Below are 18,111 nucleotides of genomic sequence, written 5' to 3'. Positions count from 1 at the left end.
ACCCTGTTTGTTACAAAGTTTACCAGCCGGCAGGAACCAGCTTGGTGGTATCACGTGGTATAGCCAAACTCGCATGCAATTGGTCAATGGGTTTCCTTGGACGCTTCACTACTACCGTAAGGACTGTAAAAGCTGCGCCGGTAAACCAGAAAGCGCTCAACAAGATTTTAATTAAGTGGTTATTTCTGTTTTGGTTAGGTTCAGGTCCGCTTGAGACATCATTTCGGTCCGGATCCGGACCGAGGTCCGCGTATTGGTGATGGCTGGTATAGAGACAGTGTGTGGTGTGGAAATGCAAAAAAAAAAACTGCCAGTGTTGGTCTGAGGCGATTCTTTCTTTCTGGTATAACTTTCAGAGCCCTAGAAAACACAGAAGCCTGAAGAAGCAGAAAGTGAAGCTCTGATTGGTCCAGGGGCTTCTGATTCTGCTGCTAACGATACCATACGGGCCTCGACACAGGCTTCATTTGGACCCTTTGGCTCGGTACAGGCCTCAGGGCTTTGGTACAAGACGTAACATCACTGCTCCAGGAATGGAGGCATTTGGAGGCTGAAATCGGCTCTCTGGGACACTTTTTGTAGTGAACTGATGAAAGCTGTGTCTCACATGGAGTGGATGTTAGTCCAACACATCAGACATGAGCTCTGCAGCTGTCAGTTGATGTGAGCATCAATGATTTGTGTTTCCTCTGCAGGTGAAGGTAGAAAGTGTGTGTGAGCTGATGTGAATTGAGCAGCATGGATCAGTGTGAGGACAGAGAGGAGGGAGTCCCTCCCTCTAAAACCACTCTGTGTGGGGAACATGAGAGCCAGACCAAAGCTCAGAGGTGAGATGACCATCTCTAACTGTCCATGACTCTTCTCCATGTCACAGCTCAGCACTCACATCACTGCTGCATCATTATTCACAGGAAAAGACGAGGAACTAAACGTAAACACGAACCAGGACCTGGACCTGGACCTGGACCTGGACCTGGACCTGGACTGGACCCAGCTGTGTGTCCTTAAAGAGTGACGGGTCTAAAGAGGACCTCATTGATTTTAAAGGTCAGCGTGCGTCTGCTGCAGAGAGGTGAGCTGTCAGTAACATGAACTCTTTGATTTAACTGCTTGATGTTGTTGGATAGAAACTGCAGTGCAAACACGTCGTTCCTTCAATCCCATTGAAACTGTCTCTGAAAAACAAGCCTTTGGTTTCTAAAGAGCTGAAAATCCACTTCAGCAAACAGGAAGTGAAACCTGTTCCAGGTGGGCGGTCCCACCACCTGTCAGTCTCAGCAGACATCAGTCAGTTTAAGGCTCAGAGTCCAAACACTCTGTGCAGGAAGTGTTGGACTCTAACAGGAAGTGTGTGAGATGCCTCTGAGGGGCTTTGCTTGGTAAGGAAACACTTCACATCACAAATATTAATGGTGCAGAAAATCCACAGATCTGAGAACAGAAACATGTGAGATTGAGCCGCTCATTAAATGGAGACATTAACCTTCAAATGTGAACATTACAATAGTAGAAACAGATGTGAATCTGGTTTAAATGTGTGTAAACAGCAGCGTGAGTGAACATGAATGAATGAATGTGACTGAGAGTTCAGCTTCGTACCTGCCTGTTCATTTATGAAGCTACGAGGAGTTTTTGGTGCCAGTTTTCCTCCAATAAACTGTGATGATGATTTCAAAGGATTCATATGAAATCAGGGACGGCTGTGCTGGACTTCAGGAGGCGTTCCCAACAAACAGGAAGTAAAGACTGAGCTGAATATTTGCTCTGTAAAATCATTTCTTTGTTGTTGTTCTCTAACAGCACACAGCAGTCTGCTGTTGTGTTGTTGTTGGCACACAAAGCACCTGTGAGTTTACCTGCTGAGGCTCCAACACTAAAGAAGGATGCAGGTGGCCGCACTGATGCCTGTTCATCATTTCACCAACATGAATCTGTGCAGGAAATGTTCTTGTTGCTCTTCTTCTTCTTCCACACGCTCTGATGTGATTGGAGGACGGTCAGCCAATCACAGCTGCAGCAGGTCACATGTTCCACGCAGACACAGATCATGTGGGAGCATCATGTGATCCTAAAGTGTGTGAGTGTCCATCAAAGAGCTTGAGGATAGTTTGACAGTGAGGTTGGAGTTTGCACTGAGCTGACTGCATCACACTCAGAGGGTTTCTAATATCCTGAGAAGATTTCCTGCTCTTTGTGTTTGTTATTGTGAGCTCTGAAATGTCAGAGTCAGCAGGTGGAATCAGGTTTCTCTGATCCCTGATGTGGATCATGGTGACCTGGTTTCTAGTTTCCAGCTCAGAGATCAGCTCAGTGGACAAAGAGACTGTAACTCAGTTCCTGCTGTTAATGTGAACTCACTGAGTGTTTGTGGTTTCCCTCTCAGACTGACTCAGGAGGAAGAGGAGGACAGAGCAGAGCCTGCAGGATCCAGCTGTCCGTCCATGAGGAGTGACCGGTCCAAACATCGACCTCCAAACTTCAGTGATGGACCAACAGAGTAAGAGAACTGTGATGAGCTCCTTCACATGTTTCTGTGTTCCTGATAAATATGAGCTGAAACATCCTCAGATTGTTCCACAAGTCCTGAAGTTTGATTGAAAGAAACCAAAGAAGGAAACAATCTTAGACTCAGTCATTAGTGTTTGAGCAGAGCGATGCTCATATCTGTGGGAGCCTGTTTTTATTGAAAGATCAGAGCTGCTCTGTCTCTCATTCTCATGTCTTTGTGTGCCATCTTTGAGAGTGAGCTGTTAAAGAGTCTGGGGGGGTCACACAGGGACCCAGGGTAACGTCTCAGCAGCTAAAGGCCTGGATCATATTGGGGAGTGTTACTGAGACCACCATCAGGAGAACACTGAGCAGCAGTGGTGTTCATGGCAGGGCTGCACTCCAAAAACACCGCCTACAGCTAAATGTCATGTGGACGAGTCACATGACAGGAAGTGAGGATGAACTGAGCAGAAAGAATCCAGAGTTTGTCTCTCTGTGAAACATGGTGGAGGTGGTTGGGCCTGTTTGCTGTTCCAGAAAGGCTCACCATCATTAATGCAGCAATGAAGTCTCAGTTATAGCAGCAACTCAGAGCAGCTGGATGTGAACTGAGTCTCAGGAGGAAGCAGAGCAGGAAACTGTGAAGGTTGTAGAGGAGGAGGGCAGACATGTCAATCATCTGTCAGAGGGAGCATGTGGGAGGACATGATGACCTCTGAGTGAGGCTAGCCAACAGCTAATGTAGCTCATGCTCACTGCTGTCTGTGTGAGTCTGTAACTGTGCAGCCTGCATGTTGTGTGCTTCTTGAAGGGTTAAGTTGTACTGATACGTTGCAGCCATGTTGTAGCTGACTGACCCAGTTTAGGTAAAAAGCAGGAAGCCTGACCTGTGGACCTGATTGTGTACAGTACCAACTCCTACTGCTGATGAAGAGGAGATGCCACGCTCCTCTGAGAGTCCTGACTCACAGTTTAAACTATTGACCCTCAGTGGCTTTGTAGCAGCTCACAGTCTGATCCAGGTCACATTTTGTGTTGCTCTTATCCAATGAAACCTTTGTGAGTGGTAATGCTTTAATACAGGGATGTGAAATCTCCTGATTGGTTGGTTTGGTCACAGGAGGGGAGAAGTCTGATCCTGGCAGTGACCTTGATGGTAAAAAGGTGTTCCTACACCCAGAGCATCAGACAGCTCTGTGGGGTCTGAACCAGGTAATCATATGGATTCAGCCTCTGTAGTGTAGCTGCCTCTGTCATGACAAACAGCTGAGACTTGAAGCTCTCACATACCTGCATGGTTTACTATCAGGAAACAGCTGAATCAGAGCTAGTTAGCAGCTCTGTAGTCGAGTCCTGAAGGGCAGATGATGAAGTTTGGGAGCTAAAATCATCTCATTGATCTGAGGATGTTGAGCTGAGGAGGAACTAATCACATCTCAGAGGGCTGAGTCTTCCTGAGCTCAGGGGTGCAGCTATATACTTTCTGAGGTGTATGCGGACACACTTTTATTTTATGTCGCATTTTACAGATGCTCAATCACAAACAAAAGAAAATGTATAACAATGTAATAAAATGTAACACTGTGGCACCCAGTGCTCAACAAATTTACTGTAGTGGAAATATGAAGTTATGAAATCGGAACAACAGCCTGGACCCCGGGGACATTTTTCAACATTAAATTGTTACATTTCGTGCCTTTGCACTTGCCCATTTGTCAAGGATGGCATCATATGAAATAGACCGTGCCACTCTGTTTTCAACAGAGATCACTGCTAACTGAGTCAAGCGATCATTGCTCATACTCGAACGAAGGTATGTTTTGATAAGCTTCAGCTTGCTAAAAGATCTCTCGGCAGATGCAGCTGTCAAAGGCGTGGTCAGAATACTCTAAGGGCTACTGTCAAATTTGGAAAAACCAAATCAAGGTTTTCCTGTATGAGGAAATTTAACTTCTCTAGAGCCTTGTAACCCTTCAGTAGACGGCTTGCTGGGTATATTTCTTGAATGATATCTCTGGAAACATCACTGGTAGTCAGGGCGTATGCAGTCACTGACTCCTCCAGCTCAGCTTTTGTCATGTGCTCCATTTTAGTGATGAACTTAAATTTCTCAGACACTGGCTGAAGATTGGAAAACCTCTCAGACAGCTCTTGCAGGATTGTGTCAACAATGACATTGAAAACCATACACCTAAAGTGCCTTTCAGGTTCCTTTTCATGATAAGCAGTGCAGGAATTGTCATCTTGGAACCTCTTTTGCTTCCTAAAACGTTTCTCTTTAAATTTTGGAGAAGCATCCATTTCAATGGCTATCCTGCCTGCAATGTCAAGTGACTTCTGAAATCCCTCTTCTCTGTACTTGAGCAAAAACTCTTTCAGAGAATCGATTAACCTAATGGCAGTGTCCAGTGAGACATCTGCTGTTGTAGTGCCTTGCTTGCAAAGTTGATTTCTTATAACAGGTCACACCAAACTAAGAGGCACACAAGGAACTCCATACTAACAATCTCGTCAGCTAGGGACTTTGCCTCTGAGACAATTTTGCCATCTCCTGTCACTTCTTCAAGCTTTTCAAGTGCATCTAGAATCCCACCAGGTGTCACTCAGAGGCTTCAGTGTGATGTCAACAAACTCTGTGAGAATATCCCACCTCTTCACAGAAGATGAAAAGATGGTGAACAATCTTTGAATAGTGCCAAAGAAGGTTAGACACTCTTTGTTGGATGCAGCTGCATCACATAACAAAAGGTTCAGGCTGTGGCTACAGCAAGGGATGAACAGAGCCTCAGGACATCGCTGCTGTATCAAAGCTTGGACACCCTTGTTTATTCCCCTCATATTGGAGCCATTATCATAACTTTGCCCCCTACAATTAGCCAGGTCCAACCCCAGACCATCCAGCACCCCTGTCAGTGTATCTGTGAGGCCTTTCCCAGTTGTGTCCTTCACAGCAGTGAACCCCACAAAAGACCCAGCAATAGTGACCTCCTTCTTCTCATCTGTATGAATATACCGAATGATAACTGAGGCCTGCTCTTGTTTTGAAATATCGGGTGTGCAGTCCAATTCCACTGCAAAGTACTTGGAGGCTTTGATTTGGGCAGTGATTTTACCTAAAACACATTCTGATATTGAATTTAAAAATTCATTTTGAGTGCACCAAGACAAATATCCGGTGGCTTTTTTTTAAGACAGCCTTTCTAAGATGCTCTGCCAGTGTGACATCATACCTTGCTATGAGCTCAAGGATTCCCAGAAAATTTCCATTTTTAGGATTTCCTAACTGTGCATTTTTCCCCCTCAGTGGCAAGTTTCTCTCTGCAAGGAAGAGTATGCAGTCGATCACTCGAGTCAACACACTTCTCCAGTGTGCCTTTTCTGTGGCCATGGCTCTCTGCAATTCGCTATCAATAGTTTTACCGAGGCGTAAGCGGGATGCCAATTCTTTCCACATCAGATAAGCATTTATGTGAGAACCACTGGTTTCATGGTGCGTCAGAGTTTTTGAAAGGCACTGCCAGTTATTATACCCCACCACAAGGCGTGTGTCAGCAACTTTAGCTTCACCAAATAGCTTACATGCAAAACAATAGACTCTGTTACTACTTTTGGAGTACAGTAACCAATCACGTTCCACTTTCTTCCATTAGACAGTAAATGAAAACAGTATGCTTTGGAAAAACACCTTTCACTCTTATCTGATCTTGGATATGGCCCATCAGAACATTTCTGTGGGCCATTCTCAACCATGTACTGCCTAAATGAGCTCCCTATTTCATGGGGTGAAGGCCATTCAGCTGGATCTTCTGAGTAAGGCCTTGCACCAGCACTCTCTGCTGCATCTGTCTGTTTCTTTCTCTCTTCATCATCATCTGGACCTCTCTGCTCCTCTCCCTCATCTGCAACTCCCTGTTCCACATTCTTCCCTGTGCTGATTGACTTGCCAGGTCTGTCTGCACTAATTTTCCCAAAAAGGACACAGTGAAAAGTAAAATCACAAATTGAAACAATACTGGGTTTTTGTGGCCTCTAATTTAATTATTCCTACCTGATGTCATCACTGGTCTCCTCTATAGCAGATACCATCATCGACCTCATGTCTGTCTCCTTCACACCTTGTCTGTGTTCTTCTCCACTAGGTCACATGGTCAAAAAACCATTACATATTAGATTTAAACTAATTACAGATCTTACAAATGCACTTTTAAAACTAAATTTTTAAATGAATCACATGGGATTAAGTGGCTTTTCCTACACTTCTATTTAATATTAGACCAAGCTGTTGCCTTACCCTGTCTGTCCTGATTCTTTGTCTCTCTTCCTCTCTTCTTTCTCTCCATCCTCACAGCTGAATGACATGAACTTTGTGTTCAGTATTTTTTTAAAATACAGCAGTCAAACCACATATAAAAAACATATTTTAATTTTAAATTATATCCTTTTGGATAACAGTTACTGACAGGATGCTGCATCTAATCTTATCAAAGGCACTTATCAGATACATTACAACAGCATTGTAGTGTTATATTGAGTGAAGACATTTAAACCCAAGTGTTTCACTGCCAAGTTCTTTAATTTATGTTTTATGATTCACCATCTAGAGAAACAAATTATTACAAGTTCTTTTATTTTTCTTGTTATTATCTGTTATATTGTAACTGCTGCACACAGTTGCAGAACAGTGACCTGTTATTTTACAAGTAGTAATTTAAGCTTACCTGATTTAAACCTATTTAAAAGCCTCCTCTTGATACACTGATAACTTACCGACTGTCTTTAAACCATTTTGTAAACCTTTGTTTCATCCCAACTACATTTTTATCCCGCTCTCTCTTCCGTTTTCTGTTTTGGGCACCGGAGAGCTTTCTTCTTTGCCTCTCCATCTCCAACAGTCGCGATCAAGCGCGTTCTCGAACGCACACGCACCTCAGCGCCTTTTGTGTCTGTGTGTGTGTGTGTGTGGTGTGTGTGTGTGTTGTGTTGTGTGTGGTGTGTCGGGGGGACAGGAGGAGGGGAGGTGAAGGAGCACAGGGGCGCCTAATCAGCGCCATGCCTCTGTTATTGATCAATCATATGCACAGCTGTTAAAAATAGAAAATGCCGACTCGAGAAATAATTTCCCCGCATCGCTTTGGCCCCCCCCTTGTTCGGCGCCCCTATGCATTGCATATAGTGCATACCCCCTTTTTGCGCCACTGCCTGAGCTAAATGATTTCCAGCTGTTGATCCTAAAGAGGACCTGTTAGCACTTCATTTGGGCTTTTCCTCATTCATAACTGGGCTTTTGCTCCCAATGATCCTGATTGGAATTCAGCTTTATGTCAAAGGTATTCCATCAAGTGCTCGAGGTTCTGTCTGTAAAACATCAGGTTTCCAACATGAGATTTTGAAGCTTTTGGCTCAGAAGTTGTTGATGCTCAGCAGAGCTCTGAGACTCAAAGCAGCACACTAAGCTGAGCTGTTGGTTCTCAGTGGGATCAGCTGGATGAAGAACATTTACAGCTACAGGGAGTCACTGAGTCACTGTTTCTGTCCAAATATCACTGACTGCATCTTTACCCTGTGCTTGAACTCATTCTTGATGGTTCCTCCACAGAGTGGACCAGCAGAGCTCAGAGGGTCCCAGTGGTCAGTCTGCCCAGCAGCATCAAACACAGCTGGACTCCATATTTCAGGTCTGTACATGTACAACAACTACTGTTACATCTATTCTGCTCACAGTCATCTCCATGCTGCTCTTTGGAGACCAGTGGACTGTCAGTGTGTCCAACATGGATCTGATGTTTGGCTCCATGATTTCAGTCTGATTGGCTCATTCATAAAGTCTGTTCCAGCTGCTGGAGGACAACATCATCACTTTTGTGAAGGACGAGCTGAAGAAGATCCAGAAGATCCTGAGTCCAGATTACCCAGAATGCTTAGAGAGGGAGGATGAAGAGCAGAGGAGGAGCAGCAGAGAGGCATTAGTGAAGATCACAGTGGACTTCCTGAGGAGAATGAAGCAGGAGGAGCTGGCTGAGCGTCTGCAGAGCAGTAAGAGGATTTCTCTAAAGATTGAAGCTGCTGGATGAATGAGACATTTACTGAAGTTTAAAGAGATTAAACAGCATGGATTCAAACAGGCATTCTTTATGGAGATGAAATAGTCACATCTATTTGGTAAAACATTAACCGATGTTCTTTATTCATTCAGAAACGTTTGCTGCAGTTTGTGGACGTGAACTTAAATCTGCGCTGAAGAAGAAGTTCCAGTGTGTGTTTGAGGGCATCGCTAAAGCAGGAAACCCAACCCTCCTGAATCAGATCTACACAGAGCTCTACATCACAGAGGGAGGGGCTGCAGAGGTCAATGAGGAACATGAGGTCAGACAGATTGAAACAGCATCCAGGAAACCAGACAGAGCAGAAACACAATCAGACAAGAAGACATCTTTAAAGGCTCACCTGGAAGAGATGAACCAATCAGAACAGTGCTGACAAAGGGAGTGGCTGGCATTGGGAAAACAGTCCTAACACAGAAATACACCCTCGACTGGGCTGAAGACAAAGCCAACCAGGACATCCAGTTGATGTTTCCATTGACTTTCAGAGAGCTGAATGTGCTGAAAGAGGAAAAGTTCAGCTTGGTGGAACTTGTTCATCACTTCTTCACTGAAACCAAAGAAGCAGGAATCTGCAGCTTTGAACACTTCCAGGTTGTGTTCATCTTTGATGGTCTGGATGAGTGTCGACTTCCTCTGGACTTCCACAAAACTACAATCCTGACTGACCCTAGAAAGTCCACCTCAGTGGATGTGCTGCTGACAAACCTCATCAGGGGGAACCTGCTTCCCTCTGCTCACCTCTGGATAACCACACGACCTGCAGCAGCCAATCAGATCCCTCCTCATTGTGTTAGCAGGGTGACAGAGGTCAGAGGGTTCACTGACCCTCAGAAGGAGGAGTACTTCAGGAAGAGATTCAGAGATGAGGAGCAGGCCAGCAGGATCATCTCCCACATCAAGACTCACGAAGCCTCCACATCATGTGCCACATCCCAGTCTTCTGCTGGATCACTGCTACAGTTCTGGAGGATGTGCTGAAAACCAGAGAGGAGAGGAGAGCTGCCCAAGACCCTGACTGAGATGTACATCCACTTCCTGGTGGTTCAGGCCAAAGTGAAGAAGGTCAAGTATGATGGAGGAGCTGAGACAGATCCACACTGGAGTAAAAGAGCAGGAAGATGATTGAGTCTCTGGGAAAACTGGCTTTGGATCAGCTGCAGAAAGGAAACCTGATCTTCTATGAATCAGACCTGACAGAGTGTGGCATCGATATGAGAGCAGCCTCAGTGTACTCAGGAGTGTTCACACAGATCTTTAAAGAGGAGAGAGGGCTGTACCAGGACAAGGTGTTCTGCTTCATCCATCTGAGTGTTCAGGAGTTTCTGGCTGCTCTTCATGTCCATCTGACCTTCATCAAGTCTGGACTCAATCTGCTGGAAGAACAACAAACAACCTCAAAGGTCAAAATTATTTAAAAACAAAGCTACAAGCTCTCCATCAGAGTGCTGTGAACAAGGCCTTACAGAGTCCAAATGGACACCTGGACTTGTTCCTCCGCTTCCTCCTGGGTCTTTCACTGCAGACCAATCAGAGTCTCCTACGAGGCCTGCTGACACAGACAGGAAGTAGCTCACAGCCAATCAGGAAACAGTCCATACATCAAGAAGAAGCTCAATGAGAATCTGTCTGCAGAGAAAAGCATCAATCTGTTCCACTGTCTGAATGAACTGAATGATGGTTCTCTAGTGGAGGAGATCCAACAGTCCCTGAGATCAGGAAGTCTCTCCACAGATAAACTGTCTCCTGCTCAGTGGTCAGCTCTGGTCTTCATCTTACTGTCATCAGAAGAAGATCTGGATGTGTTTGACCTGCAGAAATACTCTGCTTCAGAGGAGGCTCTGCTGAGGCTGCTGCCAGTGGTCAAAGCCTCCAACAAAGCTCTGTGAGTAAATATGTCATCATCCTTTATTTCTATCATAAACAGTGTGATGGGTGCTGTTCTTTTAAAAACTTAAGAATATGAATTCAATGATCATCAGCTATAATCAAGCTTATGATACTTTTAATGTCCCAAAGCAGCAGAAAGTGTTTGAGACATTTGTGTGTCTAACTCTTATCAAAGTACCATCCAGACCCATAGGTCATTAACTCCCATCATTAATCTCTCAAAAAAAAAACCCATAATAAGAAAAATCTGTGGCATGTTCTGTTCATCCCAAAGGATCCAATCAATGTTCTTTCTGTACTGTTCTCTCTTCAGTTCTCAGTAACTCTGTATCATATACCCAGGCTCTGCAGCTGCTGCTGAACTCAATCTTATTCCTTATGTTGTTTGTAGCTTCATGTTGTCAAATCTCAGTCACTGGTTCATAAAAATGTCCTTGTCCACCCACTCAGTAGTAGATGACCTTCGGTTTGTCAGGCCCTCTGGCAGCTTTACTGGCCTCAGGTTGTTCACAGCAGACTGTAACTACATCTTCTTCTGATGTTGCTAATCCAAGCTCTGGCTTGTGTCCCACCTTCAGTGCAGTCCCTTATTTCCTCTGTAATCTCTGCTATGGCTGCTCTAATTGCATCCAGCATGGAGGACAAACTGGCTCCACTAAGGTTCCTGTTAGTTGTCAGAAAGCATGTCTTACTGTAAGGCTGCCATAACCAGAGTTCCCACAGAATTACATTTGACTCACAGCTTTATCTTTGGGATTTCCTGAGTCAGCATTTCAGCTCATCTCCTTCACAGACACCTTTAACAGTGTTCGTGTTTTTATTTGTGAAGGAAGACACCTCAAACACTTTAATTTAAAATGAAAACATTTAATATATTAAAGAATCAGAAGTTATCAGCATGTACATGGGCCACTGGTTCAGGCAGACACAGACCATCCCAGCAGTCTGGCTGTGGCTCCCCTCCCCACAGAGCAAAGTCTCTCGGCTAAACATAACTATTTTATACACTGTTAAAAAGTGACTGTAGAATTACAGTAATCTACTGGCAGCAGGGTTGCCAGCCAGTTACTGTAATTTTTACAGTAACCTTACTGTAATTTAATTACAGTTTTACTGTAATTTAATTACAATTTGGCTGTAATTTACAATTTTACTGTAATTCTCTTACAGTTTTACTGTAATTTTGTTTTACAATTTTACTGTAATTTCATTACAATTTACTGTGATTTTATCACAATTTTACAGTAATTATATTACATGGTTACTGTTACTTCATTTTTTTCCTGTGATAGAATTACAGTAAAAGTTATTTCATTTTACAGTAGTGTAAGAGGCACCCTAAATATTAATTTCAACAGGAATTAAACTCTGCATACTTTGGCTATTGCTAGCTGTTAAAAGTTAAAATGTCAACTTGCAGTTTGCAATTCACCAAACTCTCAATAAATGTTAGCAATGTTTCTAATTTCAAGCAAATAAAAAAATATATATTTTAAAATTAATTTATTTCATTGTCAATTTAAAACCAACAAACTGAAACATAACAAAACATGACGCTTTGCAAAGGCAACTTTTTACATACAAGTCAAAAAGTATAGAAACCAAAGTGTAAAAATACACTGACATGAACTGACCAAAAAACATTATGAACTGATACATTTTTAAATGCATAACCCCCCATGGTAATATTACATCACATACAAGTTAAATAACCTTTAAAAGAAAAGTTCCAAAGGGTCAAAATCTCTAAAAAACAAACAAACTGTCAAACAACTGGATCCCTTCCTTTTGAAGGAAGGAATCCAGCACTGTCAAATATTGAAGTTACATATTTTTGAACACTTTATAGGAACCCTAACAGTAACATCTTTAACATTTGAGCTAGTTTAAAACTTCGTGAACAGCCAAACCAAACCAACATGAATGAGTGCTGAGTGGGGCTTAGTCCTGAACGCCTCATCAAAGGGTGGCTGGAAGATAAAGAAAGGAAAATGTTTCATTTAACACATGAAATATACACATTTCACATTAAACTACATTTATGTCAGTTAAAGACAGACAGGAAGACGAGGACAGATTTGGTGGACACTTCTCTGACCTTCCCTCATTGTAGCTGTCCTCCTGTCTGTCTGTTAGAAATGGATAGGACAGATACAGAGAGACAGAGAAAGAGAGGGAGAGACAGACACGTCCATGGACAGGAGGACAGATAAAGAAAAAAAGCAAAGAGCACATACAGAGAGCAGTAAATGTGTAATCTTACCATTTTAGAAGTTCCTCTGGTAGTCCATGAAGAGGACAGTGGAGACATGTTTGTTCACTGCTGTCTTTTTCTTTTGCACGAGTCGTCCTGTCATTTTTGATGTTACTTTTCCTTTTGCAGCCTTTGTTCCCCTTTCAGGGTTGAGGCCTGTGAATCACCTAAAACAGATGGAGACATATAGCTCAGTGTTCAAAACCACCCTTTTCTTTACTGTAAGTTACATATTGACCTTTTAGATTAGATGCTTGTGAACTACCAAATATGTTTAACAAAGGCATCACTGAATTAGATCTCACCTTTGAAAAACCTCCAGTGTGCATGCTGCCTCCTCTGGATACTCAAGGTTAAAAACGTAGAAGGTGGCAAAAAGTGCTGCGAGACCAGCCTGGAACGTAGGTTGAACGCCCTCAAACAATTTCACCCTCGATGCTGATCATCCATGATGAAGGGTAATGTTGTCTCCTGAAAAAATAACAATATTAACTGATATTAGAGGGGAGGCAGATACATCCCTGTCTCAGTGACAGAGGGATGTATCTGCCTCCCCTCTGTCTGTAGACCTAGGGATGCAGAGACAGTAAGATGGCAATATCCCACTGTATCTTCCACCCATTTGTCTATAGACAGGGGGATGGGAGATACAGTGAGACACCCTGAAGACTACATTGTGCATATGTTGTACTTACTGAGGGCAATGAGTTGTGGACTTGGCGGCAGGTTGTGTGTCCCTTTAAGACCTGCAGCTGTAGCACACCTCTGTAGCACATCACAACATAAGATTACCTAAGAAAAAACGTTGGATTTGATTTTTCATTCTTCCTCATTTGGTTGCTGAAGGACCTCCAGCTGTTTCCCAGTAAAGGTTTTAAGCTGGTTACAGGTAAAAGCTGCTGCTGCTTTGGACACTAGAATAACGTCTCCTTTCTCTCCACCTGAGCTCAGGTCTCAGTAGCGGCTCCGCCTTTTTCTGCTTGCTGCGCATGTGCAGACAGACTGCAGTAAAACAGCTGCTGCTGTGTTTTAGTTGAAAAACTGGGGGCTGCATGAGTTTAATGCTGTAATGCTTTTTATTCACAAGCATCCTCCAAATTACGTTTCTACTGCAGCTCTATTTTTAGTCGCTAATCAGGGTTTAAAGCATAAAAACCTTTAGACGAGCCCCTCGTACTGAAGGGGGGGTGTTCAGCACCAAACGATGCTAATGCTAATAGCTAACTGTGGTTATAGCAGCCGTCCTGGTGGCTGCAGCTGAAGTAAAGACTGACATTCTCTCACACACACACACACACACACACACACACACACACACACACACACACGCACACAGCACAGAGCAGTGGGGGCGTGGAAAAACTTGTCAGGATGATCCACTCGTGTAAAGCGTGGTTTTTTCCAAATGATGGAAATCCTCCACAGCGACAGTCCTTTAATGTCGCTAACGTGGATGAAATGCTCGCATGGAGACACCTGAGCTGCAGAGTTAAAAACATCGAAGCAACAAATTTGTGTCGAGGATTTTTAATAGAAGAACTATTTGAGTTATTCTTTGCAGCCCTAAAATTTGTATTCAATTCAATTTGTGTCTCAAAATACATGAAGGTTGTTATCTACCTTTCATGTTGGGACTCTTTTTGTTAAATTAGAAGCCTGAAATTTCCATTTGATCTTCATTTTTCCTCTTACTTCTCCTCCGTTCATGCCGGCTGTCATTTCCATTTCTGTAGCCGTGAAATCAAGAGCAGCAGGACCACAGTGAGAACAAATGTGCACATTGTTAATCAAACTGCTCTGTGCTAGATTGTAAACTGTGGTGAAATAATAGCAGCCTCAGCAAGGCGCAGCGCCCGGCGACCAACTGCTAGCTAGAAGACTGTGACAGAAGCGAGAGTAGCTCACCACATCCAATATTTGTTTGCCCACTAACAGACACAAAACTGCAATAAAAATGTTAAAAAAGTACTTACCCGGTGAAAATCCTCCTTGGTCCCGCTCTCTAGCCCGCGAACATTCGCCTCCAGCCGGTAAATATCCCACAATGCAACTGTACATTTAAAATTTACAGCACAGCTATGCACGTGATCCAGCGGTCCAATTAAATTCCATATTCTTTTCAGAGGCATTTCAGTTCACAGCAAAGAGCTGTATTTCCAAACTACAGCCGCCTTACTGTATGATCATGCTGCAGTTTTTACAGCCATTCGTTACAGTGTACTACAAGCACTATCAATTCAAAAACAGATGGAGAGAGCCGTGGTTTAGACTTGGCCTTCTCAGATTGGTTCGTCAGTGGCTGGCTCTCACTGCTCAGATTTCTTCCATCAGTGATAAAGGCCCTGTAAAAGAAACACATCTCCCTGCCCTGATATGTCCCTAATCATGACAGAGCAGTTTGATCCAACTTACTAACAGGACACAGTGACATTTACTCCTGTGCACCTAATGTACATATGGCAAAACCTTCAAAGATAAGATAAACATATTTTCCTCTGAGATTGGGAAAGCCATGAATAAGATAAACATATCTCCTAAAGGTAGTCTGGCTCTATCTGTCTGTCTGCTCTCTGTCTAATCTATTTATTTAATTTCTATTATTTGCTTCAGCCACTATTTAGTTATTTTTTATTCAAACACTATTTTGATCATTTTAATTCAACTACTGATTATACATTATTTGATTCAAGTAATAATTTATCAAGCACTTTTCCACTCAGTCTGAGCACTCAAAGCACTTACACAACACATTTACCTGTAGGTGACCTGCTCTACCTACTGAGCTACAGCCACCCCACCTCACATTAATGAATGAATGAAGGTTCTATTGCCATGTGGGTGAACAGGTTCACACATTGGAAATTGCAGTTAACAGAGCACCCATCCAAGAATATGTCACAGGCTGGCTCACGGCCCGTAACAAAGAATGAGGGGAGGCAAAGGTGTAGGCCAATAAATTAGTTTTATTGAAACTTAAGCAAAACAAAAAGAAAGATAAATATGAGATGTGAGTATGTCATTATGTCCAGTGTATGCAATGTATGAGTGCGTGGACATGTATGTGGAAACCTGAGTGAATATTGCAACTGAAAAACCAGAACAAAAGACAAACCAATATTACTTGGAGGAGCAGAGAGGGCAGAATAATTAGTGGAGCCCTGCTTATATTAGTGAGCCCAGGTGGCTCCAATTACTCAAGGCCCACCTCTGCCTGCAGGAAGCACCGCCCCTGCAGATCAGAGGAGGGGCCGTGACAAATACAACAAACACAAACACGGGGGGACAGGTGTCCGAGGTCATGCAGCCGACTTGCAGCGCTACCTTTAGCAGAACAGAAAGAGATACACTGGGATAGGTAGGTTCAAAAAAATCATCTCGTACTGTATTCATTAAAACACCGTACGAGGTTCCAAAAAACACCTCAGCAAAAGCATATTTGCACATTTAAAGCCAGGATAGCAATATGGTGGGTAAGGTCAGGGTCAGGAGGGGATGCAGACAGAGACGAGAGGGTGGGGGCATTGTGGAGCCCAGATACCAGCTCCTAGCCAAAACAGTTCACTGATAGTGGTGGAAGTTCATCAGCGGCGTGGTACACCAGATCCAGCTTCACAAATCACAGAGAGGGCTGAGGGGGGAGAGCGACCGTCACACATAGGCCTGGAGAGATATGATTGCCAGCCCAAGGCCGGCTAGGGAGCCGAATTCCTGATAATGCAGATGTTGTTTTGGAACAGGCTGCTTGTTTCCCTGTTGGAACAGGTAATGAGGGGAATACTTCCCAAACAGAGACGTCCTGCTGTAATCTTTGTTGCTGTGGATGTTCCTGTTTCCACTGTCATATTCCAGAATCAGGCTCTAAAATGTACAGATGGATCTGAGAGGATTTGATTCCCAATCATGAGACAGAAATCATTTTTGGTAGGTTTACAGTTTGTTTTCAGAATTCCTAAACCAGAAGGTGGAGGAGGTGGAGCTCACAATGACTGCTGCTCTTCAGCAGGCTTCATGAAAGTAGCCAATCAAAAGAAAGTGATACATAAACTTTACACTTTAACAACATTGTTTTTTTGTGTTGTCTCTTGCTCCAGCCTCTGACGGGGCGGTCGCATTCTATCTCTCTCCCTGCCCTCCCTATCTTTCCTGCTTGCTGCTTGCGTGAGAGCGTCTCTTGCACACTGTTCGAATAAGAATAAGATTAATATGGATTTGGCAAACTGGGCCTTCAAGACCATCGATCGAATTTTTTCCACTATGAGATCTGGGAAAGGGGAGCCTGCGTGTCCGAGTGGAACAGACCCGGTTGGATACGTCATCGACTCTTGGAGCTCGTGGAGACCTGTGTGCTTCTCGGCCCTCGAGGTGGAAGACGTGGAAGACGCTTACATGTTTGGCTATCTGGTAGCGGTATCTTTTCTGTTTGGGCTTGGAGGATACCTGATTTACCGAGAAATCAAGAAAACCTGGACGGCAGTTCGACATCTGCAGAGGCTGCCAACCCAGGTGGATGGGCTGACCAGAATGGTACAGACTCAGACTCAAAGCCTGATGAACCTGAGCCGTAGACCTGGGGAGTAGCAGGTGAGAGGGGTTCGATCTGGAGATAAGGTACGGTTCTGCACAGTGAGGACGGTAACTAATGAATTTGGATTATTGGATTTATTGAATGGTTTCCCAGTGAGACTGAAGGCTGTTGAAAAAACAAGCAGCCTGTTCCAAAACAACATCTGCATTATCAGAATTCGGCTCCCTAGCCGGCCTTGGCTGGCAATCATATCTCTCCAAAACTATGTGTGAAGGCCGCTATCCCCCTCAGCCCTCTCTGTGATTTGTGAAGCTGGATCTGGTGTACCAAGGCCGCTGATGAACTTCCATCACTATCAGCGAACTGTTTGGCTGGGAGCTGGCATCTGGGCTCCACAATGCCCCCACCCTCTCGTCTCCGTCTGCATCCCCTCCTGACCCTGACCCTACCCACCATACTGCTATCCCGGCTTTATATGTGCAATATGCTTTTTTGCTGAGGTGTTTTTTGGAACCTCGTAAGGTGTTCTTTATGAACACAGTATGAGATGATTTTTTGAACCTAACTATCCCAATGTATCTCTTTCTGTCTCTCTGCTAAAGGTAGCGCCGTTGTGAAACGGTTGCATGACCTCAGACATCTGCCCCCCCCCCCCCCCCCCCCTGTCTGTGTTATGTTTTGTTTTGGATGGATGTTCTGTTAACTGCAATTTCCCCATTTGTGGGACTAATAAAGGCATTCTTGATTCTTGATTCTTGATTCTTAATTTTCAGATTGAATGTCGATGAACTCTCAGAGAGAGGCTGTGAAGCTCTGTCCTCAGTCCTCAGCTCCCCAGTCCTCTAGCCTGA

General features: G+C 43.9%; 1 protein-coding gene and 2 long non-coding RNA genes across 3 annotated transcripts in view; 1 reads left to right on the top strand and 2 right to left on the bottom strand.

Moving 5' to 3' along the window:
* The first annotated feature begins 1,078 nt into the window (after nucleotides 1-1,078).
* Nucleotides 1,079-18,111, top strand: part of LOC115776949 (NLR family CARD domain-containing protein 3-like) — a 71,114-nt gene continuing 54,081 nt past the window's right edge. The window contains exons 1-2 of the mRNA XM_030724749.1: nucleotides 1,079-2,075; nucleotides 2,384-2,497. Of these exons, the coding sequence (XP_030580609.1) occupies nucleotides 2,026-2,075; nucleotides 2,384-2,497 (164 nt within the window). The 5' untranslated portion in view covers nucleotides 1,079-2,025. The remainder of the gene's footprint in view (nucleotides 2,076-2,383; nucleotides 2,498-18,111) is intronic.
* Nucleotides 6,194-7,389, bottom strand: LOC115776990 (uncharacterized). The gene is made up of 4 exons (XR_004019551.1): nucleotides 7,258-7,389; nucleotides 6,782-6,838; nucleotides 6,539-6,620; nucleotides 6,194-6,448 (listed from the first exon to the last, which is right to left on the bottom strand). It is a non-coding gene; the product is annotated as an uncharacterized LOC115776990 (long non-coding RNA).
* On the bottom strand, nucleotides 12,821-14,792 carry LOC115776984 (uncharacterized). Its single transcript, XR_004019545.1, has 4 exons — nucleotides 14,709-14,792; nucleotides 13,431-13,527; nucleotides 13,041-13,206; nucleotides 12,821-12,902 (listed from the first exon to the last, which is right to left on the bottom strand). It is a non-coding gene; the product is annotated as an uncharacterized LOC115776984 (long non-coding RNA).

Source organism: Archocentrus centrarchus, unplaced genomic scaffold (assembly GCF_007364275.1).
Source record: "Archocentrus centrarchus isolate MPI-CPG fArcCen1 unplaced genomic scaffold, fArcCen1 scaffold_41_ctg1, whole genome shotgun sequence".
NCBI lineage: Eukaryota > Metazoa > Chordata > Actinopteri > Cichliformes > Cichlidae > Archocentrus > Archocentrus centrarchus.
Note: the sequence above shows the minus strand (reverse complement) of the source record. Positions and strands in the feature narration are given on the sequence as shown.